Source organism: Empidonax traillii, unplaced genomic scaffold (genome assembly GCF_003031625.1).
Source record: "Empidonax traillii isolate 1590-97213 ecotype Southwest subspecies unplaced genomic scaffold, ASM303162v1 scaffold291:size1517763, whole genome shotgun sequence".
Lineage (NCBI taxonomy): Eukaryota > Metazoa > Chordata > Aves > Passeriformes > Tyrannidae > Empidonax > Empidonax traillii.
The window spans coordinates 934,066-960,115 of NW_020955484.1; the positions used below are offsets into that span (position 1 = coordinate 934,066).

The 26,050-nt window shown below is 39.3% G+C and overlaps 1 protein-coding gene across 5 annotated transcripts in view; it reads right to left on the minus strand.

Annotated features, from left to right (window-relative positions):
- Positions 1-14,706: 14,706 nt before the first annotated feature.
- RNF144A (ring finger protein 144A) overlaps positions 14,707-26,050 on the minus strand; it is a 63,681-nt gene continuing 52,337 nt past the window's right edge. For all 5 annotated transcript variants that reach the window (XM_027890512.1, XM_027890511.1, XM_027890510.1 and 2 more), the window contains 6 exons: positions 25,429-25,533; positions 25,164-25,224; positions 23,876-24,083; positions 22,007-22,154; positions 21,231-21,320; positions 14,707-18,811 (listed from right to left, as the gene is read on the minus strand). In XM_027890512.1, coding sequence (XP_027746313.1) covers positions 18,680-18,811; positions 21,231-21,320; positions 22,007-22,154; positions 23,876-24,083; positions 25,164-25,224; positions 25,429-25,533 — 744 coding nt within the window. In that variant the 3' untranslated portion in view covers positions 14,707-18,679. The remainder of the gene's footprint in view (positions 18,812-21,230; positions 21,321-22,006; positions 22,155-23,875; positions 24,084-25,163; positions 25,225-25,428; positions 25,534-26,050) is intronic.

A 26,050-nucleotide genomic window follows, 5' to 3' on the forward strand; every position in this document is an offset into this window, starting at 1 on the left:
CTGATGAGGCTGGTATATTGGGCAAATTGTCTGCGCAACAGCTCCACAGGACTAGGCTGTTAATTGTACGAGACTTGTTTACATAGGCACATCTAGCCCAAAGTCATAACATTTTCTTATGTTCTGTTTTCTTTCTTTAGGTTTTGTGACTTTGCAGAAGAAAAATAAGAAAAAGAAAAGAAAGAAAAAAAGAAAAAAGAAAAAAGAAAAAATAAGGAAAAGAAAAAAGAAAAAGGGAAGAAAGAAGAAAAATATCTGTCATAGTATTTCCTTTCAGAGGGGTAGCTGGAACCAACTTTCCGCTCACAGTTTCATTTGTAATAGATTTATACTGTTTCTTATATTTGAACCTATGTTTTGGGGCTTTTACTTTATTTAAGCAAACTTTCACATGAAAGTTCAGGGAAAAGATAGAAGTATGTGATTTGTATTCAAGACTGTGTTGGTACAGACTGGGTTAAAATCAGACTTAATTTCAAGCAAGGCCCCCTTCATGTGCTTCACTTGTCTCATCCCAAACCTGTTGCAAACCTCTCATACATCTGACTTGTCCCTCTAGGATAGTCCCCAGGGAGTGCTTTGCCTCCCACACTGCCCCATGCTGGCTCAGCGGCCTCACCGCACAGCACAGCGACAAATCCCATCCTTGGGCTCAGAAAAACACTCCCTTGAGAGCAATCTTGGAGTAGTCACAACCCACAACATGGCAGTGGGACAAGGAGCAAAAGCAACACCTTTCCAGTCCAGGATTACTCAGCAAACTAACATGAGCTCCCCTCGCATGGCTGAAGGCCACGTGCAAAAACAGGACACCAGCGCTGTGTGCTCTGCTATAACTGCCTGGCTGGAGCAAAGGACTGCAATACAAATGGGGGATGGGGAGATGGGGGGAATAGTGTTCCATAGATTTATGGGTTTTACTTATTTACTGGAAATCTAAAAAAACCCAACAAACTCTTCTGTGAAGAAGTTGCTGCGAAGGGTTGAATGCTGAACTGCTGATGTAAGCCCTTCAGACAATCCCTGCAATCACAGCTACGGTGACATGCAGTTACTCAACCCGTCCAGGCCATCTGTGGTGGCAGCTGAAGAAGGGAGTAGAGATGTGCTGTTGTAATTTATGGACAAAGCTTCAGAGCTCCCTGAGAGCCCTCCCTGTTCTAGAAGCAACCCTAACCACTGCAACCACAAGCTTTTCTCACTTGAGCACTCGGTAGCATCCTCTCAACTAAAAGGAAAGTAGATGCAATTCATAATGCAAACTGTCCACTGAAGCCTCCCGGAGCTAAGTAAGGAATTCACAAGTGTTGGAACATTTTACGCTTTGTCCTTTAGAACAAAGTTGTTAAACTATGACCTCATGGTGCCTCTATCCTGGCCTATATCCAAAAGCAACTGAAGTCAATTCCTATTGACTTCAGCGGTCTTTGGAACAAGCCCTCTTCCACTTCAACACAAGGCTATTTTTAAGGACTCGGGACAGCCTCATCGGAATCCATTTTGGCCTTTAAAAATGTAGTGTACTGTTGCCCTGGAACTGAAAGTCTCATCATGATGCTTGGCTATGATATCAGGATGGAAGAAGAGATAAAAGCCCTTTTCTTGCATCAAGCTGCTCCTGCTGGAGCTGCCTTTTCCTTGTTTCTTGTTGCTAAAATAGCAGTGCGGTTGTTTGCTTTTATTGGTTTCATCTTCTGGGATTTGGAAATTGCTTCTAAGGCAGACGAACCTGCATGCACACACAGGTACCCCACACAGCCCTACCCACACAGACACACCAATGTGTCCTCATTGCTGCACACATTTCTGCAGAGGTATTTTAGCTTCATTGCCTACAATTCACTGATTGTCTATTCAAAATAATTTTTTTCCTTATAATCCAGGACAGATTTCCCAGAAGAATCTGCTATCATATTGCTATGCACGAGCACTTTTTCCATTTCTTAAACATGTAGCAGAACAACTTTCATATTTTTTGTGCTCAAGGGAGACATTTTTACTTTATTGCCTTTAGTTTTCACAGTGTGTTGTCCTGTCTTAAAAAAATCAAACAATCTCATTGTAACATTAAAAGGAAATACTGATTGAAAAAACAGGGAAAAAAAGTGAGATTTCATTTGTTGCTATGTTACTAGAGAGTACCTCTCCCCACGATCTAAAAAAGAAAACCAAATCAAACTGGGTTTTTCAACCATATTTCTATCACATTATGATCTGCTAGAGGCAGGGAAAATTTGTATTTCAGACAGTAATTAATAATAGATGATGGCAATTATGTATAAAAGAAGAAAATCCCATTTCATAAGTAAAATATAAAACTGAAGAATTATCTCTGCCTTGATATTTCAAAATTTGAATAACTTCTTAAGTTATTATGTTCTATAATATTTGTGTCATAAGAAATCATAGAATCATATAATATGCTGAGTTGGAAGGGACCTGTCAGTATCACTGAGTCCAACTCCTGGCCCTGCACAGGGCACCCCAAGAGTCACACCATGTGCCTGAGAATATTGTCCAAAAGCTTCTTGAACTCTGTCAGGCTTGGTGCTGTGAAAACTTCCCTGGGGAGCCTGTTCCAGTGCCCAACCACCCTCTGGGTAAAGAATCTCTTCCTAATATCCAACCTAAACCTCTCCTGACTCAGCTTCATGACATTGTATTTTTCTAAATCAGAATGAGAACAATCTTAAACATGTTAACAATTTCGTATTCAAAATTAATTATAATTTTCAGCTGGCTCTGAACTGTGAGAGGAATAGAAGGTCAGAAGACCTATGTTTCAAGCCAAAAGGTCTTTATCTTGCTTGATATTAATAGAACTCATACAAGGAAATATAATGAGCTTTCACTAAGCTCTGAGGATGTAAGTTACCACAGAAATGGAAAGTGCTGTTATTAAAAAGAAAAACAGTGATTACAGGTCCTGAGCCAAAATGAGCCAGGATATGGAAAGAGTCTGATCCAAAGCCCTCTGGAGTCAATCACAGTCCTTCCGTTGCTTACTGTGGAACTTTATTCAAATTGCAAATTTCTCATGGTGACATCTGTGCATCCTTCACTGATGGATGTGGTGAAACAGTGCTGGAGACGATCACAGATAGATGCCATTGCTGCAAAATGACAATTTCCTGGCTTTGTGTAGCATTTCTTCAGTTTTGTCATGCCATTCTTTGGATGTCATTATTCATCTGTTTCCCATGGCTCTTTTCTGTTTCCTACTTTGATTTAATTCTCTCACTTTTTTCTTTTTTTCTTTCACAAAATATAGTAATAACACATACAATCAGATGTAAAAAATTATGCTGGAATATGACTAGTCAGACAATATATTTTCTGTTTTACTCTATATCATTTGTTCTCTGCAAGTATTGAGATTGCTTTTTTCCTTCCATACAATACAATATGACACAATACAGGTAAGAAGGGTGGAAATGAAGTCCAGTATTACACTTGTGACAACCTGAGGAATAACACCACCACTCCTTTCCCATGTGAGATGAAAATACAACTCCCATGTTTTCATGTCACTTTTCCATATGTAATTTCTGATGTTATCTTACATTAGAAATATGCAGGGAAAATAAAAGTGCAGTTGTTTCCTTGCTTTTCACCTCATAGGAAAATATATTGATATGATTTCATTCCATTGCTTGGGAACAGAGCAGAGTTTAGGGCTAGCTGGGATCTACCAAACCTGGGCAATGTTGTTTGAGTTCAACCTTTGTAAGGCTTGCATGAGCACTACTGAGCCACACTACTGGTCCTCAGTCCATGTATTGTTCTTCAGTATAACTATCTCATAGCTAGCCCAAAGGGACTAAGGAAGTCCATAAATACACACCTGGGAAACAGTAAATTGCCAATATGTGGGTGCGTTATCTCCATTTTGATCTACACAAAATGGGAGAAAGAACAACTTGTTTTCATGCAATGAGGATGTATAGGTTTAGAAGAGATCTCTAGATTCCAGAAACACCATGTTATGGCAGGTTTTTAAAGGTGATTTCACTCCACTAAATACGACAAAGATGGGAAAATTAGGGTCAGAAACTTTGCAAAGGTGGTATACAGCCTTGTTTCTTTGGAAAGATATCAGGTTCTATGAGCAAGGCCAGCATAGACTGCCATCTAAAAGCCTAGTTGCCTACAAAGGCAGCAGTTCCCAGCCCTGTCTCCTAATGGGTTTGGATCTTTCATCAATGGCACATTGTCTGGCTGAGAATGTAGTCTCTGGCTCCCGTCAACATCCTATCAGTATGCTTAACTCTAGCCTGGGCAGGGAAAATACTGACTGGAACAACAACTTTGAAAGGGTGCCAGTCCGTGATTTCCGCCTGCCTTCTGCCAAGTTCCAAGTCTTCTCAATTTCCAAACTCCTTTCATTCAGTATTATTCCTTGTGGTTGAGAAGAGTTTCCCATGCACACCTTCGGAACTGCTTTATCATCCTTTATACTGGTCTAACTCTTATTAAATGTTAACCTATGAGATGATAAAATTACAATATTACAAGGTTTCATTCTTGAACTTGCCCTGTATGAAGATGCCAAGTGCCCCTCTTTGGTGACCGTGGCTGGAGTTCTGAATGAAGGCAAGTCTATTTGTGCTCAATCAGGTGGCAGTGCTGCTGCCATGGAGGGAATGTCCTGCCAGCAGTCCTGGCTTGAGTAGATTTGCATAGCAGATGCAAAGTAACCCTGATATGCACTTTTCTACACAGACAGTTTATCAAACGCAGTAGAATTAGTCTTTCACACAGGTACACTATGAAATAAAGTATGTATGTTTTTTCACATGAACATTTTACACCTTCTCTATTTGCGTTTGGTGGTTTTTGTCCTTTCACTTGTATTTGCATGGTGGGGTTTTGTGGTGGTTTGATTTGCCTTACTTTAGAATTACACTGCTCTGTGTTTCTATCTTTTTATTAAGGACAGTGTCCTCTTGTACTCTACTGGACAACTCTCCTCTAACTCTTCAGGTTTTGTCCTTGCTCCCACTATGAATCTGCTCTGCCAGATTCTCAGCTGACATAACATTGTTCATATCCAGAAAGTTACTAAGCTCCTGCTGCTTTCCCGCTTCTGTTTAACTATGGATTAAACATACAGACTCTCTTCAGCTGCCTGCAAGGTCTCACCATTTTGCTAACTGGGAACATATTTTTCAGAAGTGACAAGTTGGGAGTAAGTTCCTGGAAGAAAAGGATTGCTGGTACACATCAATGCCCTCGACTGCTGCTTGCTTGCCAGTCTGTATGGAGAAGACCCGGGTCTCCTTATCTCCATGCACAAAAGAAATGAAGTAATTTAAAGTAATATAAAAAATAAATGGCAATAGCAATTTATGGAACTATCTAAAAACAAGCTAAAGCAATTCAGGTGATATAAATCCTCCAGTATAATCTGTGACTAACAACACTGATGGCTGCAGGCAGTACAGATTCAAAACACCAAAAGAGAGCCACAATGAAAGCACTACTCCTCCGAGTAACTGCAAACTACTAAATCTGGTTGTTTCCTTGTCTCTTAGCCACTCTCCTTTAGCCTCAAATGTTTTTTCAGAAAGCTGATGCTAAAGTGGTATCACATTCCAGAATATCTTCATCCTCCATGTTGGGGAAGTGTCTACAACCCCAAATATTTCTGTTGAACTGAGTAGCTTACTGTCTTCAAAAATATGGCTAGCAGAATTCATGTCTTTGATACTCTATATGTGGAGACAAGAGGAATCAGGAAAGGTGCTTCTCTCATACATCTGTAAGCAGGTCAATACACCACCACTCTGCATGGAGGACTTATTAACATGTTCTTCCTCAGCTGTTGCAATGAGTAGATGTTTTATTCTGGCATAGAAATTAGTCACAATATTCAGAGGTTATTTGTGCAATACCGCTGATTGCTGATGCCAAAGTCTGGGAGGGCATTAGCTTCTGGAACTTCCGCTATCATCAGCACATATTGTGCAATAACTCCTAGAAATTGTGTTGAGACCACAGAGGTATTAAGTATGGAGAGACTTAGGGTCAAAATGTCTTCTGAGTCACTCTCACCGCATGTAAACACTTAGACAACAGTGATATTCACAAGCTTCAGGACTGCCTAGTGCTTGACTTCTGGGGGATTATCAGCTTAGTTAAAGATCTCCTTAATTTTTCACTTAGTCAAGAACTAAATGCACAGTAATATCTGAATAAAGTTATAGGCATTTGTTGGGTTTTTTTGCCAGGTGGCTATAGCTTTCCATTCCAATAAAAAATAGTATTTCTTCTTCTAATTAAAAAAAAAAAAAGAAAGAGAATATCCTGTTTAGTCGATGACAGGCTGTTTGTGGCTACCTGATACCTGGAACATGTAATTCAGGGCTGACTTGGCATGAAGGAAATAAGATGTATGCAACATATCTTGTTAAAAACAAGCAATAAAATGCAATGTCCTGTTGTATTTATTACGTATTCAGAAATCTTATTCTTGGAGCTTGTACTGTAGCTTGGTTTGGGCTTGTTTGTTTTGGGATTTTCATAATAAGTGAAAACTTGCAGGCATACATATTTATTGTTCGAAAGCCAATGGATGGACATAGAGAATCCAGAATTTCCTTTTCCTTTATGATGAATGCCTTTACACCTGTCATGATTTTCCAGAAGCTGCCTCATAAATGGGTTACTCACACATCACACAGGGGGTTATTTCTGTGTAACGCAGAAGAGGCTGTAGGAATCTGCTGCAGGGCAGTCTCAAGCTGCACTGTTGTCCCTTCCCAGGATGAACAGTATGTCTCCAGGTGCAACTGCAAAACAGACTTGCTGGTACAGATCTGCAGAGCTGGCTTTCCAGGTATAAGGATGCTATCTAATCGTTAAAAACTTGAATTTAGTCCTCTCTATATGAAAATACAAACAATATATTACACTTTAGCAATGCAGAGCAGAAGAGAAAAATTAAGAATTTGGGATTTTGTATTTGAACAAGCAACTGAAACATGTATGAGGCTGGAAAGCCTAACCGAATTTTCATTGAGTGTCCTTTGTGTACCATGAAGGTGTCTTTAAAATTAAGGCATCATCATATCGAGGCAAGTACTGAACATTTCTCAGATGAAGCACATTCTCATATCTGATTACGAAGTCATAAATCAAATCTTTTTAGGCAACTTGTTAACAGCAATTTTCATTGAGCTGTTCCCACTAAAAGGAACATTTTTTGCTTTGTTTTACTCACAGGGGGTTTACTCAAGTTTAACAAGATCTGTTCCTCTTAATCACTTTTTTGCTTTTCCCTTTGAATCTTTTTTCATCTCGTATCTTTGTATTAATTCAAAGTAATAATTTTCATTGGCAGCTTGCTACATGGTCAAATTAGTGATTTCGTTACTAGGGAAAGAAAAATCCCTAGTAGCAAGGAGCACCTTTGATATTGCTTTGTCAAAAATAAAATCAGGAGGCCAGGCTAAACCCAGCATAATATAAGTAGAGGCCATCTTGCCTGGATTATAATTAATTTTGAATTCCTCCTGTTGCCATGACACTATGTATGAAAAGAAATAAGCCAGGCATTGTGCAGCACTCAAGAGCTTGCTGGAATTTTGGGTTTTGATTCTTATGTTTAAAATAGCAAGAAAATTCCAATTCAATGAAACAAAAGCCAGCACTAATACCACAGAGGTTTTCCTCTCTGTGGAGTGGAAGAGGAGTACATGCAAGACATCTTTTGAAATTTTGCTTGTTAAAGGGAATAATAATGAATTGGAGATGTTTCCTTAAAATGTCTGATTCCACTCCAGACAAATCAAGTGATTATCACCTTTTCTAATCTTTGTGGAATACCCTTATTTAATATTCCCCTGTGACCACCCCCTCCCAGTTGCTTCAGGGGCAGCAATTAGCCAGAGCACAGCACACAACCCACACACCCATCACACAAACCTTATGTTGAGCCTTCAGTGCTTCTTCAGAGAGCTCAGAGAGAATAAGTTCTTCAGGGGGGAAAAACCTATCTCACACAAAGGACATAGAGGACACTCCAGAGGGGAAATAAATTTTTTCTGAACCTCATGTTCTGACTGTTTTTGTGGCCTTTGAAGTGATTATAATACTTTCCTATAAACAGAAATGTTTTCTTCTCATGCTGACACGTTGAATGCTCCTTGTATCCAGGGGCCTTGCTTGTAGTGTTTCACATGTGGTTGTTGAATACTCTGAAGCATAAAGGTCTATAAAATCCTTCCACTGGGACATTCTTAGGTGTTTTATTGGCAAATCCCACCCAGCACAGACTTATGACTGAGACCAATAACTGTCAATTGAAGAAACACTGCAGTCGTCTCTGTGGGGCTACTGTCCATGCCTGTTTGGAGAGGGTCATCTCTGAGCCCAGACAATCATGAGCACTGCTACTGAATGATCCACAGTGCTGTGAGCTGCAGGAAAAGAGAGGCAAGGCAGCTCTCAGCTGCTTTGCTCACATTGGATAGCAGCTAGAGCTCCCCTACAAGCCCCATATTCTAATTGGAGTAAGGAAAGTCACAGTCCATCCAGCCGAGAGTGGTGTTATAACCCTACTGACCTGTGCTGACAGGCTGCACATTTGAGGTTGCCATCAAAAACTTTAAAGATTTAAAGTACTGAGTGTCCTGAAGGGTCATTAAGGTATCCTGTGATTTAAAGCAGATGTTGCTGGAACCTCAGGCATTTCTCAGTTTCCTTTTCCTCAAAGCCACAGCATTTCCCCACAGCTTCTGGCCAGACTCTGTGGCTCAGAAGGCATTTTCTCAGGCTTAATATTAAAAGCTATCAAAGGGAGATGGTTGCACCCTCCCTACAGAAATCTTTAGGCTTCAGAGGAGCCCTGGGATGTTTCTGGAATGACAAAGGATGTTGCTTGCTGGTACTGTAGCTTATCACATTCAGTTTATTCCCACATGCAAACAGCGGAGAAAATATCTGGGCAATTTTTAGGGCAAGGAAGAAGCTTCAGTTAGGGGACCAGTTCTCACATAAGGCACTCACATTTTAACTCAGTCACAAACCCCTCTGCCTTCCCTGAGTCTAAGCTGTAAGGAAGTGCCAGTAATTGACTGCAGAACCTGCAATGCAGCACATCCTGAGATCGCAAGTGAAAGAATAAAAATTGCTGGTAAGGATGATGGCAACGAGCACCAACGTACATTTTAGTCACAGCATAGGCAGAGGTGACAGAAAGAAAGATGTTCTTTCGCAGTGGCTCTGCTTTCTGCTGCTCTGGATCTCTCTACTTGCCGCTTCAATTTGTAGGAAGCAGCGAGATGGCCCCTCTAGATTTCATCTTCCCTGGGCCATTCTTCAACACTCTGCAACTAGAAACATTACCCTGCTGCTCGGAAGCCAGGAAATGTTGCAAGGAACACTGAAAGGCTGGAGGCATCCTGAACTGTGAAGGTTCTCAGTCTGTAACTCCTGATTGATGCTGAAGGCTGGAAAAATCTGCTTAACAAAATGCAGGGACGCGGTGGGAGTAAAGTGTTAATGGTCTGGTAAGATACCCTGTGCTACCCCAATCCTCTAATTGCACCATGTTTTGTAAGAGAATTTCAGGGTTCTTAAAAGGAAAAATGGATCCAGCTCAAAAACATGCTCCAAACACATCCCTAACAGGCTGCAAGTGTCATGAACTAAAAGTTTCCTGGGAGTCCCTGAAAGTTTTCATTTTGCTTTACTTGGGGGCTGGGCAGGGGAAGGAAGACACATTAACTTTGGAACATATATAAATGGAGTGAGGTAAAGGCAGAACCACTCACAGCAACCCCCCCGTTGCAGCTTGTCCTCCCTGCCAAACACATTGACTGCTGAATGGATGGCTAGTTATTGTTTGGACAGTTACATTGTTTCTGCTGAACATCTGCATTAAGGAACATAGATACGACAGCAAGCATGGTTAGAAAAGGAGAAAAAAATAATTTGGCTCAGCTAAAACATCCGTCAATTATAAAACAGAGAAGATGCAATGTTATTAGCCAATAGTTAGTGGTTGTAACTGATATTTAGTGCTCCCCCTTCTCCCAGTGTGATTAGTCAGTGCTCTTTGAATGTGGCATTTTGAAAGAGACATCTCATTTACATTTGTAGACTGGAACATCAGCTTTTGAAAGTTAAAACGCTTCAGCTTTTTCCTTTTCAGAAAAGGTTTATACACTCTTGGAGAACAGGAGCAATAACATATGTTAATATCAGAGACTAGAACAGCCCCAGCAGAGCGTGCAGGTCCACCATAACAGTGTTATTTTTAGCCGTATCTTTACAATTAGCCCTGCGGAGGCTTTGAAACACAGACTTTACAAGCTCGAGGTAGAAATCTGGTTCACAGGGATTTCTCTGGGAAGTCTACCCATGCTGAGTTGTGGCGATCAGCGGCTGCTCCCTGCTGGCTCGTGGCAGCACCGCTCACACGGCTGCCTGAAACACCGTTCCAGGGGGGCTTTGCGAAGGCAGCGGGAAAAGTTTATCCCTATTCCAACTCAGGAATCCTTCACTCCATCAGTACCCCTCGTTACATGAGACTTCAACAAAATGAGTCCACTAATAATTACTAAGGTAAGAAAACAAAGAAACACTGCACTCTGCTCATCTGCTGAGGCAGTTTTAAATGCAATTTTACACAAGCTCATGCATTTTTCCCATGGCTAATCCCAAAACAATGACAGTGGCATTCTCAAAATACAGTAAGAGCTCAGGATTTTGAGGCAGCCCGAGCATTTCTTCCACCTATCAAAACACCACGTTGAGGGAGCATAGAGGAAAAATTGTAACTGTTTTAGGAATAGCACACAGCAGTGAGATCTCAGGAATGGCTGAGCCTGCATCCTTAATTTAGACTGGTATGAGCAGGTCAGGCCTACAGAACCTTCTGAATTATTAATGACATATAACTTTTTTCTCCTACAGTCCACAGGAAATCAGTTTCGTATTGTGTCACACAGAAAAGATCATTACAATTGAAGAAGCTCACTGGCAGAGAAAACCCTGTCAGAAGAACAGTTCTGATGCAGGTGCTCTTTGCAGAGCACGATGAGCTCTCTGCTCACCTAAAATGAAAATCCAAACTCACTACAAGACAATGGAAAGGCTAATTGTTTTAATGAGCTCTCAGCATCCAATTCACAGCAAAGATGGATGGAGTCTGCCTCACTCAAGCTTATAGGCAGTTGGCTTTACTCTTCCAGTTACTTGGTGAAAAAAGGCAGTGTTTGGAAAAAAGAAGTGATTTAATTCTAATCCTAATACACTTTCTTCCATGTAAGCTACAAAAAGCATCACAGAACCTTTACCAGTCTATTTAATTTGGGCAATCTGCACTGCTCCAGGATCAGATTTCTTGCTCTGAAAAATTAAACAGAGAATTTCTTCTTCCTGTAATCATATATATAATAAGTACACTGAGTAGAAGCCACATTTGACATTTAAGGAGATGCTGCATACAAAGTATGTATCAGCTAGACAGATACTATGCGGACTAATCCAGAATTTAGAAAATTGCACTGAGTGAGGACACCTAGAATTTATTCCCAGGAGCTCTCTTCATTGGGATCTAGGTTCAAGTTTAGCATTTATATACTGATTATACTGTTAATTTCATTTTTGGCTTTAAAAAAACAAAAGAACTAGGAATACTGGAATAAATTCCCAGTTATCACAGTTATAACTTGGTAATGTTCTTTCCTGTCACCCACCACAAAAGAACCGTAATCTACAGTCTTTTAAGTGCACTTCCATTGCCTGCATGTTTGAGTTGGTTTGCATGATATACAGCTTCTAAACCTTTTGTGTATGTGTCACATGTGTTAAGTTATAGTCACCACACACATATTCTCATCTGGAAACACCGTATGGGAGCACAGTAACCTGGTTCTAATTTGCACCACCAAGTGCTGCCCTGGTATCTGAGAGCAGTACTTACCATAAGGCACTCTATGACTGTTTCCCTCAGTTTTAGCCACGTAAAAGTTATATGCCTGGACAAAGACAGTTGTCTAGACTTCCTCTGTCAAAGTGCGTGGGGAAAAAACCACGCCTAAGAAGCAGCTTGAGAGGCTAAAAAAAGAGGCTAAAGTTTGTTTATACAACTACTTTAGTAAGAAGCGTTAGGACGTGACGCAAAATGTCCCAAAGACCTCAGGAGATGTGCCTTTGCACTAACTAAAGTTAGGTCAGACACATGAACGTCAAGACAAATCTCATACTTAAGTGGTATCAGTTACTAGGCTGAATCTTGGTCCCAGAGCGCAGAAACTGGGTGGCAAAGGCTTCCTTGTATAAAACAGCCTTACCTATAATTATCAAAATCAACAAAAGTTTTCATCAGTTTCACTATATCCTGCTCAGTTTCACTATATCCTGCATAAAATAACTCTTGGTATAGATGCAGTCCTAACAGGCAAGTTAACACAAAACAGCACAAAAATCTTCCATCAGTAACTTCCTAGCTGATCTCCAATTAAAAAAAAAAAAAAAAAAAAAAAGTGCTTTGCAGATGTTTGTTTGCATCCATCTTTGTAGATGGATGCACTGTGTTTGTAGGTTAATAGTGTCAATTCCTAGCACTACCCCCATACATGTGTGTACACAATACCATTTCTACAGTCACATCTCCATTGGTACCACTATGACCAGCAGAATGCTAGAACTAGCACAAAGTTTTTGTGCTGTGCAGTTCTATTGCCTCACTCTTTCAGATTTTACAGGACAGTTAATGCCATGATTTTGACCTGATCTCTCCCATCCAATGCCCAGGTCCACTTCAGGAATTATTTAGGGCCTGGGGCCCCTCTTAGCAGAACTTATTACTACTGATGTGGGTCACATCCAGCAACTGAATGGTTCTGGACACTATTTACTAGTACATACATGGGCTATAAGTTTGCCACTTAAGAATTCAACTTAAATGTTCTAATTTTAGACAATCGACTGTTACTTAAGAGTTTCTGCAGTGCCTGATTCTCTGATGGCAGACAATTGTGCAGAAACCCAGTCACACAGTTGAAGGCATGGGTTAGAAAACCCTTCTACACCAAGGTAAGCTGAACCTGGCAGAGAGACTGAGGAAGTGCCCAGGAGCTAAATGTTACTAAACTACATGATTACTGCATATGACTGCATAACATTTGTTACCAATACCTGCTCCTAGAATATATCAAAACCCCTTGTAGCTTTTATAGACTATTTTCTGCCCAATTAATTGAGCAAAATATCTAAATTGATCTTACCCTTATGGAGAAAGATCATTATGCTCCATGAAAATGCAATAAGGAATGACTGAGTAGCAGCTATTACATGGCCCTGATTTCTCTAAAATTGTCAAGTATAAAGCAAGTAGATGCATATTATTTATGCACATCATTTTCTTGACGAAATTTTGCTTGTGCTTTTTTTATGGATAGAAACAAATTGTGAGAAAAACAAAGACAAAAAGTGAGAAAGAAAGTATGGGGACTGAAGGGAAGTCTGCATCCTCAACTGCAATTTAGGCAAAATGCAAAGTGCCTGTTGGTGGAGTCAAGAACACTGGAGGCCATTATCACTGTTAGAGTTAACTGTGCTCTGTTTGTTGTTTAGGAGATTGAGCTTTGCCTTTAATAGTTTCCCTTCTGCATGACCAAACTGAGAGGAATACAAGCTGCTCACAGCCACCTCCACCAGATCTAAACCTGTGGTGCAAGAATATACACACACCTCAGAGCGTTCCTTAGGGCAGCGTGTTCACCTGGCTAGAGAGTCCATCAGTGGACTGCAACAGGAGCTGGACCAAAGACCCAGTTGTGGGTCAAATTAGCTCTAGAGATACTCAGATTCCCTCTTTTAGCTAAACTGGGAGACAGTGAGTCAGAAACCACAATTATGCCCAGAAGTGCAGCAGGAGGTCTCCAGGCTGTGTTTGCTCTGAATGACAGTGAGGCAGAGAAGCCCAGATAGTCCCACAAAAGTACAAAAGTACTTTTCTTTAGCAGACGTACAGAACTGAAAAGTCACTATGAAGAATCACAGGAGACACACTCATTTAAAATATCTATTGAAATTACAAATTAAACTCTTCGGTATGATTCAAAGTACAAAACACCACATTAAAAGGCATTCAACAGCTCTTTTATACATCACAGTGTTAGTGGCACAAAATGTACTTACATTTCAAATACATCAACAGAACTATTTTTACACTCATCAAATACATTATTTATACATATGCATGACTCCTTCATGCTTATCCCTATACAAGTTTAAAATACATCATGATAAAATGATCAAGAAAGGTTCAGTTATGGACCACGTACCTGCACCTAATGTTCCTGAAATTCTGGTAAGAGATATACAAATCAAAGCAATAATGAAGACCACGGGGCTCTAAACACAAACAGCATGCCTTACTTAGTATAAGTGCATTAGCAATTAAGCGCTGATACAGGCTTTTTTTTATGTCCTTAATATCACTGTTATCAACAACCATATTCTACTTGTTTTCCTCAGGCTTTCAGATTACGTATGTGAAATGTACAAGCTTTGGTTTTTGAAAAAAGCAAACCTGCACAAAGCTTTATGCATGCTGCACCTCACTGGGATAATGGCCTGCATTAAACACACTTATTCCTATACAGTAAAAGGCCTACAGATGAAATGCACAGAATTTAATTTCTATCTTCCTGCCCATAACATTAAAAAAAAGAAAAAAAGAAAAAAGAAAAAAAAAAAAAGGCACTTCATACTTTTCTGACCTATGCATATTTTATCCTGTTAGCTCCATAAATGAAAGCTTTTCACTAATTTTGTTTCCTGCATGTCAGGAGATCAGATGTAAGCTGAGATCTGATCCAGTCAGCTGTTAATTGGGATTTTGCCTAATTCATAAACCGGAGTATTTGAGGAAAGATTATGCTATTTGGTATGTGTGGAAAGCATCCCAAATTCTTGACATGCTAATGTCAATAGAAGGATGTTTCAGGATGACTGCCAACATGAATAAAATTGAAATAGCAACATAAAACAACAGTCAGCTTTTATATATAAACATTCCTCACAAACTCTTGGAGAACCTCAAAACTAATTAATTTGCCCTCACAACCTTCTTGTGAAGTAGACAAACATTCATTAAAATGACGGTTAAATTGAGATAAAAGGAGATAAGTGACTTGTCCAATGTGGGGGAAAACCCAAAGCTACCACCACTGAAGTTGATGTGGGCTGCGCTCCTGGTCTCTCTCAGGACTGACTTCAGCCCAACTAATGAATGGTAAGCCTGGGGAAATCCAAAGCTTCTGGAGTCAGGACTCAACACTCGCTAGACATGACACCACTTCACCCAGAACATGCAAATGAAGTACGTTACAAACTCCATTAAAAACAGTATTTAAGAATGGGCCATTCACTTAAGAGTTGCACTCAATGATTGTTGTGGGTCCCTTCCAACTCAGAATACTCTGTGATTCTGTGTGAATGCAAAACTCCTAAATGACAGCAGAACCATAAAAATGCAACAGAAATCATACTGTGATACCTATTTTTCTGGCGAAAATCTAAAAAGCCATAGCTGTTGTAATTTCATTTGAAAAGCAGCAGAAATAGACGTTACTTTTTCCATGGCAGGGCGTTTAAATGTCAGAGTTTAAAATAATGTATTTACAATTCAATTTCAGGGATTAAATGTCACGGTATGAACATAAGCTGCAACATTAAAACACTCTGAATATAATACATTACCATCAGAAGTTGCTACTTTGGAACCAAATCAACATTAAAAAAATAAAATAACAAAAATAATAACAAAAAAAATCCCATACAGATGGAATGACATTTAGCAAACCTGAAAAGACTAGGTATTTGGTAAATATATGTAGGCATATAGTCTATTTCAACAACCAGGATGTGAAATAGGAGCTATGTCATAAAAATCTCCAGTAGCAATTCAAGTATGTTGAGATCAGAGATATACTGACATAGTTTTCCCATTATAGATAATGTTACCTGTGAGCATCAATTATAAATTATTATTCAAAAAATATCTGTATTTGCAAAGGACTTCTTCTTTCCTTTTTGTTTTAAATTTGGAAATGCATTAATTTTGACATTGATTATTAACTGGCCACACAATACTCTGGAAAACTCAAGTTATGCTGTATTGACACATAAAGGCTAAGAGAGGCGTAGAGAAAATAAATCTTATCATACCAGGACACTTGAATACTGTTCACAGGCCACTGAACCTCTGCTGTTTACTATGACCCCAGTAGTATACCTATGTGGTCATCAGAATCACAGCCACAATACAGCAAAATCTCTTAGTGCCCCCAGTTAGAATACTAATAACCCATGAAATCTTTAGATCCTGTTGTCTGGGTTTTTCTTCTTCACCAGTTAAACAGAATTACAGGGCAATGGAGGAGAGGCCACAGTTCAAGCTCACCTGCAGGAAGCTGTCCTTCTCAGAATCCTTCACAGAAGGTTTTCTGCACAGTGAAGCTATGACTCAGGACAACCCAGGTGCTTGGCTTGGCATATCTCTGGGACATGGACTGACCCGATGCCAGAGCCAGAGGGAGATAAGCACTTCACTGCCTGCTGAACTCAGCAGTGCTTTAGATACCCTTGGGGGCTGGCAAACAGTGACCAAATGCACTACCCAGTCTCCCCTACAGATATTTTTTAAGAACAAAGAAATTTTTAATAACAAATTCTAAACTACTACAAATACTCAGATAACAAAAGATCTTAACTGCACACTGCCATAAACAACCGGAAGATATCAGAAGGAGTTCATATTTTCCGGAAACCAGCTATCCTTTTTCTTCACATTATAATGGTTGAACTCATTAAAATCAAGCCAAATAAGTGAACTATAGATACCCTCCAGCTCCTGGAGCTAAAATCTGTGGTTAGACACAGTTTGAATTTGAATAGCATTAAACCTGGAAGATGGGGGAGGAGAATAGTTTTATAAAAAGACAGTGGCCCTTTTCAAAACTGTGCCCTACAGTATTTTTATTACCAGATAGACAGTGTAAAACAAAAGATAAAGAGTAATTTTTTATGCTTGAGCTATGAAAACACATTCCCAGCCTGTGACAGCAGACAAAAGCAGTTGTATTTAAGGGTCTTAAGACATTTTCAGTGTAAAGTTATTCTGGCTTCAAGATATCCATTCACCTCAATACATTGCACAGAACAATGATGATGAAAAAAATGCAGTCAGACTTCAGTCCACAAGCCACACAAAAGGTTTTCCTTCAGTACTACAGACATACACACTGTTTCAGGTGCTTCATACTTCATAGCAAGAAATCAGTCAAATTCTTGTAGGCTTTAAAATCAAAGCAAATTGGTTTTCAACAAAATATTTCTAAAGAGAAACCACAATGACGTAGTATGTTGGCTAGCACACTTTACCACCCTGAAAACACAGCACTGAATACTGCTAAACCATCAAGTGATTATTTTTCAAATAAAAACTTACTTTGTTACAGTATTGTTATTAACACAATACACCACATATCATACAATATTAACTCTGAAATGGGTTAAGTAGTTTAAATGTAAAGTACAACTTCCACATATATCCCAGGCATTTTATAATTAACTACAGGGATAACCATGATGTATTTTTATATTTCAAAGGGAAAATTCATTGATAACTCAAGAGTCTGCTAACTATTAAAGTTAGTCCTGTATTTTTTAATAATTGCCCTAAAGACAGAAGCAATATATCTTGAACTTCCAAAATATTTCAATAGCACAGCTATTTACACATTTGGTTTAAATAGGATTATATATATCTATATATCTATGTATCTATAAAAAGATTAAGATACCTGGATTAGAAGTTATGTAGCCCTATAAGTGTAGCAGAACCCTAAACAACAGCAAAAAATAACAATTCAGAAAAACACTAGTGGTCCAGTGGTAATCAATACCATCAATGCATTTTTAAAAGAACCTTGATTAGATAACAGGTTTGTGTCACCACTCAACCCTACAGCTTCATCAATTAATTTTAAAATGTAGCTTTTAATCAAACAAATTTCTTATAAGACTTTACAAAATTCGTGGAAGGCAGCAGGATGAACTTTGTCCCTCCAACCCTCCTCAAATTTCAAGAAAGGCATAGGATGGCCAATATGCACCTTACTAATTTTGTTATACTTGGAAGAATAGGTACTAGGAAGGACATTGTGATGGCTTTAACAAAACAATGTGTAATAAACATAATAAAGTCACACTAAGTGTGACTATCTGATTTAAATGATAGGCAACTTAAATATATACAGGAATAAGACACCAAACCTGGAAGCAAACAGATATGCAGAAGTTTATATTTGTATGCTTTTTCAGCTTGTTTTGCTGATGTCGTTCAGTACAGTTCCCAGTCCACCAGCAGGGCAGCACCAACGTTTTGCATTATTTTTAGCAATATCACCTCTTCATTTCAGATAGCTACCCAGGTCCGTGGTCTCCCTTTAGCACCAAGCTTGCCTTCGTTACCCTCCTTGTCTATTATCAAGTGATCTATATAACAGTAGTAACAACAGTTCCTGGAACCAAGACTGTGTGTCATTTAAAAGCAGAATGGGGCAAGTAAGGCTACAGCAATGTAAGTGCAAGAGGGAAACATAACAGCACAATAAAATAAAAACATATGTTGTGATGAGTCCAGTCTTTTCGCAGTCTAGGTAGGTAGAGGGTCATCATCTCCTTTATTACATTTGCACTTGCAGCACAGAACAAATGGTGTAGCAAGTAGAAGGAAAGGGGAGGCCACCAAAAGTAGAAGACCAAATCCTGCAAAAATTCCTACCACCTGCAAGAAAAAGGGATAACACTGCATCAGGGATAGCACTGTCTAGATTATGTGTCTGCTGAACCAGTGCATCATCAGTTGCTGTAAAAAAGGCCTCATCAAACGCCATCGGCCTTGCCAGCGCCAGGACTTGCCCCAGGTGTACACTACAGTCAGCTCCTGTGACCAGCAAATGTGAGGGAAAGCAGAACGTTGGTGTTTCATGGCTCCAGTCAGAACCACGCCACACAACTCGGTTCCATCACAGGAAGTGATGCAGATGGCTTTTTGCCTTTTTGAGTTTTCCTAGCTCTCAAGCAACTAAAGAAGCAAATGACTACTCAAAAGCTTAGGAATTTCAGTAACAGATTACAAACACTACAGACTATTGGAGGACTTTGCATATGCAATGGCTTTCTGCAGCCAGACCTAAGCTCATCCTGCTGCTTCAGGGGACAAGATCTAACACTTTCTAAAAGCATTTTTTCATTGACGTTTATTAATTGCCCTCTACCCAGCATGGGAAGAGGACCACAGACTTACCCATCCTGTCAGTGTGCCAAACTAATAACTTCTACAAGGCTGAAATTTGGAATATTATTTAGAAAAACATTCAAATTGAGGTTCATGGCCTGTTCCCCATTTGCCCACAAATTATTTGAGAAAATAATTTAGATTTATTCCCATAAGAGTACCTGTGAGTAATTTTGAATAATGAAGGCAGGAGTGGAATGCTAATTTGCTAGCAAAACCTCACAACAGAAGGCAAAATGAAATTAGGAGTGCAGCATTCATTAAGAATTCTTCTAAGTATAGATACACCACTCCAATTAGCTGCAAAATATTTAATTAGCCACGGTATAGATGGGACAATCCACTAGCACTTTTGCTGGCCACGGGCAATTTCGCATTCTGATTACCCTGCACATCGTTTTGCCATCACTTCACTCCGGGAATTTCAGCAGGGTGAGAGGGCCGGATGGCTGCGGGAGATGGCGCTGTGGGATAGCGCTCACCAACCCCGGCTCCGGCACTCCTGCGTTCTGGCTGTCGAGCCTCCTTGCTCTAACTTTATTTCTTCCCAAGAGTAATTTCTTTTTCAGCTTCAGAGGTGGGCACGTTTCATAACTCCTTTTTATTTTTTAGTGGCTCCGACAATTGGTTGCAACTTCCATTTACTAATCTTTGCATTATCTCCCACTGATATAAACCAAAGCTAAATTCTCATCTTCAAAAAACAAAAGAGCTGCAACTATTGCCATGCTGCTTTTTGGAGACAGCATGCCCTTGTCTAGCTCTTTACAGCCTAGGCCAAATGCACTGGTCAAACAGAGCCAAGATAGAAATTAGCAACTCAATGGAATAAATTGATTACTGGTAATTAATATTAAATATCTATATACACCTTCCTTTCAGCCTCAATATGCCATCAAAAAAAATCATCAAGTTTCATTTTGTTTGTTGTGTTGTGTTGGTTTTCTTTTTGTTTGGTTGGGGTTTTGTGGGGATTTTTTGGGGGTAGAAGTGGTGGTGTGGTTTTCATTTGTTTATTTTTAAATAAAAGTGACTGTTGAGTATTACTTATTTATTTTCTACTTGGTTGTTCACCTTCTGAAGAAATTGCTGCCTTACTCAGCATGAAGCCATTTCCTCTGGCCAAAAACAATATTATTTTAAACCCACAAACAACAAATCAAAGGCTCACCTCAATTTACTTTGGGTAAATCTAAGAATAAACAACTTAGTCAAAGAAACAACATAAGGAAACAATTGCAGTGTTGATTTGTCTTTAGTGGGTTTAGCAGAATTATATCTTGATTGCTAGAATATGATCACTTCCTTTCTCAACAATGAGCTGATCAAACATACCATGTATTAAACATATTTACACAAACTGCGGTGGCTTAGAATAGATTCCAACTATCAGATTAATTGCCTCGTATTACAGGTGTATCAAGTAAGCTTAATGTACCCACACAGTTCCTAAGATACCAATGGCTAAGGCAAGCAAAACCCAGTCCATAGCTCAGGCACCCAGTGGTGCATGTGGAAGGACAGGGGTGAGACCCTTCTCCTTTTATTTCAGTTTAGCTGTTTGTCCAGACTTGAGGGTTATTTTATAGACTTGTGGCTTATGCTCAAATGGAAAGAAATCTGTACTTCAAGAAAAGCCTAGTTTGTCCTCCAGGTTCAGTGAGAACATATTGGGACTGGCACTAAAGTGACTCTGCAAACGTACCTTTTCTCTGGCTTTTTGTCAAGGAATGTCCTCTCTAGAACTAATCGTTCCTCTCCAAGCTACTGCCCTCTTTAAATCTGCTATGAAAATCAGTTACCATTTGGCACAGAATTTTACCCTTAAGTGTAAAATGAGTAAAGCAAACAAAGACACTATGACAGCAGTAGACCTGTACAGACCTTTTAAAGATCTGAGTCTTACCTGTGTCCTGTGCCAGATAACAGATGCCCTGGAGTGACCCAGCTTGTTTCGACAAGGTCCTTTGTCATAATGTATAAGGAGAAAATCATCCTACAAAATATTAAATGAGAATGCAGGCTTTGAGTAGTCACAGTAGCTTTTGGGAACCTAACTTCCTTTGCTATTGTTAACAATTCTATAAAGTAAAACTGATAACATGGAAACAGATGTTGTATATACTCCGATCCTTGGGAACGATAACAGGCTGATTTTTAAAAAATATAAACAGTTTATAGACTGATAAATTCCTGGTGTTGGGAGAGTATTGTATTCTTGTTCCTATTCAGATCTATTTCTATACAATGAATGGTAAACAAATCTGACTGTTAGTGACACACCAAATCTAGTTTGTCTGTTAAAACTTCCTCAGACTAACAGCATTGCTATGTTCATCCTGTATCTCCTTCAAGAAGGGCACCATTTAAAAATAAGTACTGAAAAAAAAAGCAATGCCCTTCCTCCATGCTAGTTGCCATATAAAGATTGTAACCAAATTATTGTCATAAAATTTTACTTTTAAATAATTATTTACTGACTCACACAGACCAAATGCTAAGATCACACAGGTCAGACAAGTAAAACAGAGCATACAAATCCTATCAAATTTCCAGCAACAGCTCTGGTGGGTTGTGACCAAAAGCCAGTGAGCTATTTATTAATTCACTAAAGACACAGCCGCATGGCAAAGCAATGAACTTCTAGGCTTCTGAGAGTCAGAGTGAACGGCATATACTCACATCAAGAGATTCCAGACAGTACCAGCAAAAGGCATGTTTGCAATTCTTACACATCATTTGGGCACAGCCTTCATCTCTTTCAATGTAAACTTTACACTTTGGACAGCGTTTGATTGGAGCATTGTCATCTTCCATTTTAAAAACTGAACTGTGGGAGAGAGTGAGAAATTAGTAAGATGTGTGGCCATGTCAGTTTAAAGAAGACCATCTAAGAACCACGCTACAAAAGCAAGCCTGCTTTTTTGTAAAAACAAAAACAAAAACCAAACCCATATCAAACATATCTCTGGAAAAGGCGTTTAATGACTACCATGTCTAGATTAAAGTTTCTTTACCACATATTTTACCAACTGTTTTTGTTATCTAGTGATACTAATAGATATTAAACTGTTTTCTCCTGGAATATATCAGATGAGCAGCTAGTTTACACCTAAATGTTTTGTACCTCTAGGTCATTTTCCTTTTTTCTCCCTTCTTTCTCAGAAAAGGGAACAATTCTTTGATTGCACAATAAGCCCAGACCACATTCTTTTGGATTGGGCACCAGGGAGAGATTGTCTCTGCCCTCCTTGAGGATTCTCCCTAGGATTATCCCTCCAAATGAAGAGCCATTAGGTTTTGGGGGCATGTCATTCTTCCAGAGTTGATCTCTCTCTCTTCACGAGTTAGCAGCAGCATTGACTGTTCTCTTACAGAACTGTGCAAAACCACAGGCGGCCCCTCATAGAGAGGGCACAACACAGAGGAATGTTTAAACACTGGAAGAAAATTTATTTCCCTTGGGGAGCTTTCTACTGTATGCAGGTTTTATGCACACTAATAACTAAAATGTGCCTTTAGAAATGACAATTCCTGTAACAACTGCCAATGGAGATAAAAGAATAACTGATGGGGAATCAACAGTTTGCTGGAAAACAGGACTAACACTTGACTGATTGGTTTACCCAACAGCAGGATAAAAGGACACACACTAATTATTTACACAAGGGGAACTGTATTACAGAAGACTACTTTGTATCAATAAAATGTATATGAAACTCCAAATGCATTATAGTTCAAGCTGCTGCCAGCCCATTATGCTCCAAAATAATTTAAAAAAACAACTTTTACTCAGTGAAGTAAAAAATAAAGCGTAAAACAATTAACTATGACATTTTTTTAGCTTGCCATGAAATTTAGCAAGCTTCAGTTCTTTTCAAGCACACACAAAAGCATGAGCAAAAGTTAGTATATTTGACCAGGAACTTGTCATGACAGCATCCTAGTTAGTCATCTGCTACAATAAAGCTTGAAAGAAGACAAGTCATGAGTAACCAAGTCCAAGGCTGGGCAGGGCTTTAATGGTGCCTTGACCTGCAATACAATCTTTGAAAAAGGCCAAACATAAAGAGAAACACATGCACAACAGTCTTTCTTACTCAGTGGCTGCAGTATGCCATGGGAAACTGCTTGAAACAAAACTTAAGATCGCGGGCCAAACGTGCAGCAGTTAGGATGATTGACAGGGCATCCTAAAAATCACTGTCTGGCATGATGTTATTGACCCTCACATTGTCCAGGAGAGCAACAGTAACAAGATCTTCTTTCAAGGAAGCTCATGAGCTGCTTGGATGTCATATTTTCCCACTGAGGCAAAAGGCCAAAGGCCCAAGCAGCAGCTTTGTACTTTGCTGGGAATGGTGGCAAAGATCAGGGCTGCCAAGAGCTATTCAGTTTTGGAATATGGCATTAAAAGAACAGGAATGACTAAGAAAAGGAAACAGCTTTAGAACAAAACATCAGGAAAATGCCTCTTTACTATTCATAATCCGATTTGTTCAATAATTGGGTGTTTAGTTTCTAAATACTTGATCTTTTGCAATACTTTACCTTGTTTCTCCTGGAAGAAAAGAGATTGGCATGTTCTCTTGACAGCCTTGACCCGGATGCCAACTAGATTTGCAAGCAGAGCAGAACTCAATGTCGCATGCTTTGCACTGGACCAGCTGGGGGTCCTGTGGGCTTGATTCCTGGAGCTGGCAAACTGCCTGGCAAGTAGACGATGGACACCAAGTCCGGCATGGATCCAACAGTACTTCTGCAAAGTGACATAAAAGAACAAAATTCAAAGGCGGATACGAGACTGGCCTTCCATAACAATGCATTTCAGCTGAGGTTGGCTGGCAGGGCTTTTGAAGACACAAGTTTTCAAAAGGAGCCTTTTAATTTACGCTACCCCCTTTGACATAAACCTGGCCTGTTTCGCAAACTAAAGACACCAAACTAAAGTGAGCTTCACAAGTCCAAATTCATGGTCTGCTTCCATTCACTGAACTAAACTTGTTTTGAGAGTAAGTTTGGTTTTTTTTTCCAGCTGTACTTCAAGTTAAGCACAGCATATACTACACAGGTAAAGCCCATTAGAAAGTGTTTTTACCGTGTCTTGCCTATTAGGACTCTTATTTCAAGTTGGCGTTGCCTTAATGTGACCACATGATTAACAATGGCATAAGACTCTTATACAGTTTGATCCCTTTCTTGAAGGTTCCTTACAGGTAAGTTATTTCTTGTTTCAAAGCCCACTGAAGACAATATAAATAACTAACTAACTAAAAAATGAAATTACTTCAGTGGTTTCTAGGTTGGGTCCTGCCCTCAGCAAAACCTTAAGGTCTCCATGACCAAACCATTCCACATCTCGACAAGCATGCAGTCAGCTCATATTCTTAACATGAACCTTGTTAATGCTTGTATCATTATACACTACACATAGAACTCCTTGGTAATTCTGCACCAGATGCCATCCCAGGAAATAACGTTGACTCTGTGAAAGGGGTCAGTCTACCTCCCCAGCCCCTACAGTACTAGTAGTCAACTTAAACAGCAAAGCTCAAAATAGAAGTCACTCTCTCCCTTAGTTATTTAGCAATATAATACATAGCAATTTTCTTTCCTTAGTTTATTCCAAGAGTGCTGTAGTTCTGGGAATCACACAGGCAAGAACAGAAACAACTACTTTTTGGGTTTTGGTTTTGATTTATTTCTATTTTTTGTGATGACCAAACAGTTAATGCATAATGCTACTACATGAACATGTGCAGAGACAGATTCTGATTTATAGGATCATTCTGGAATGATACCATTCTCACAGCCTTCAGTAGGTAGTATTATGTGTTACCTCTTTCAAACTGTAGCTTCTTATACCTTTGCATGATTTCTGATGCAACCATGCACTCAATCTGTCGAAGGAAGCAAAAGAAAGACAAATTTCCAATTAGGAGCAGCAATAATCTAAATAATTTTAAACAGAGATAAAATATTTGACCTTTGTGAATTATTAAAACGTCTTGCCAACAATGGAAGCTGTAACATACAGAGCAAGACACATTTAAACATCCTGTAAAGAAAAGAAAACACCCTGTTTGCAGTAAAAGTGTACTTACTTCATTTTCTTGCAGATGCCCTCGCTTTGGGCAGGCAGCATCAGGGCAGCTGATTGCTGTTTCTAGACCTTCTTTGATCAAAAGTTCCACATACTGTTTTAGGCACTGTAAGAAAACCAAGGACTGAGTTCACTATCCCACCAAGAATAAATCACTCACTATTTTAACAGCTTTCCTCTGAAAATAGGAAGAAGTCAAACTTTGCAAAAACAGGTACTACGGTGTCCCTTTTACAGCCATGGGCTATACTCACAGCTTTTGCCACAGTTATACCTTTAAGCAGAAAACAGTAAAGTTCATTTCCCCATGAAATCATAGAATCATTTAAGTTGGAAAAGACCCTTAAGATCACTGAGTGCAATTGTTAACCAAATAACTCTTCATCAAATTCAAATATGCAGCAAATTAAAAAAATAACAATGGGGAAAAGGACAAATTGAACAGGGAGCAAAGAGGAAGGGAAAAAAATAATATAACATCATCATGGTAAAATTAGACACTCCAGAGATCCTTGTGACTGGAAGCTACAACACAATTTAGTAATCAGTAACTCCCCAAAGACAGACATCTGTCAAGCATACCAGAGCACAAAGGGAGTTGTATATCTTGCCTTCATTTTTCT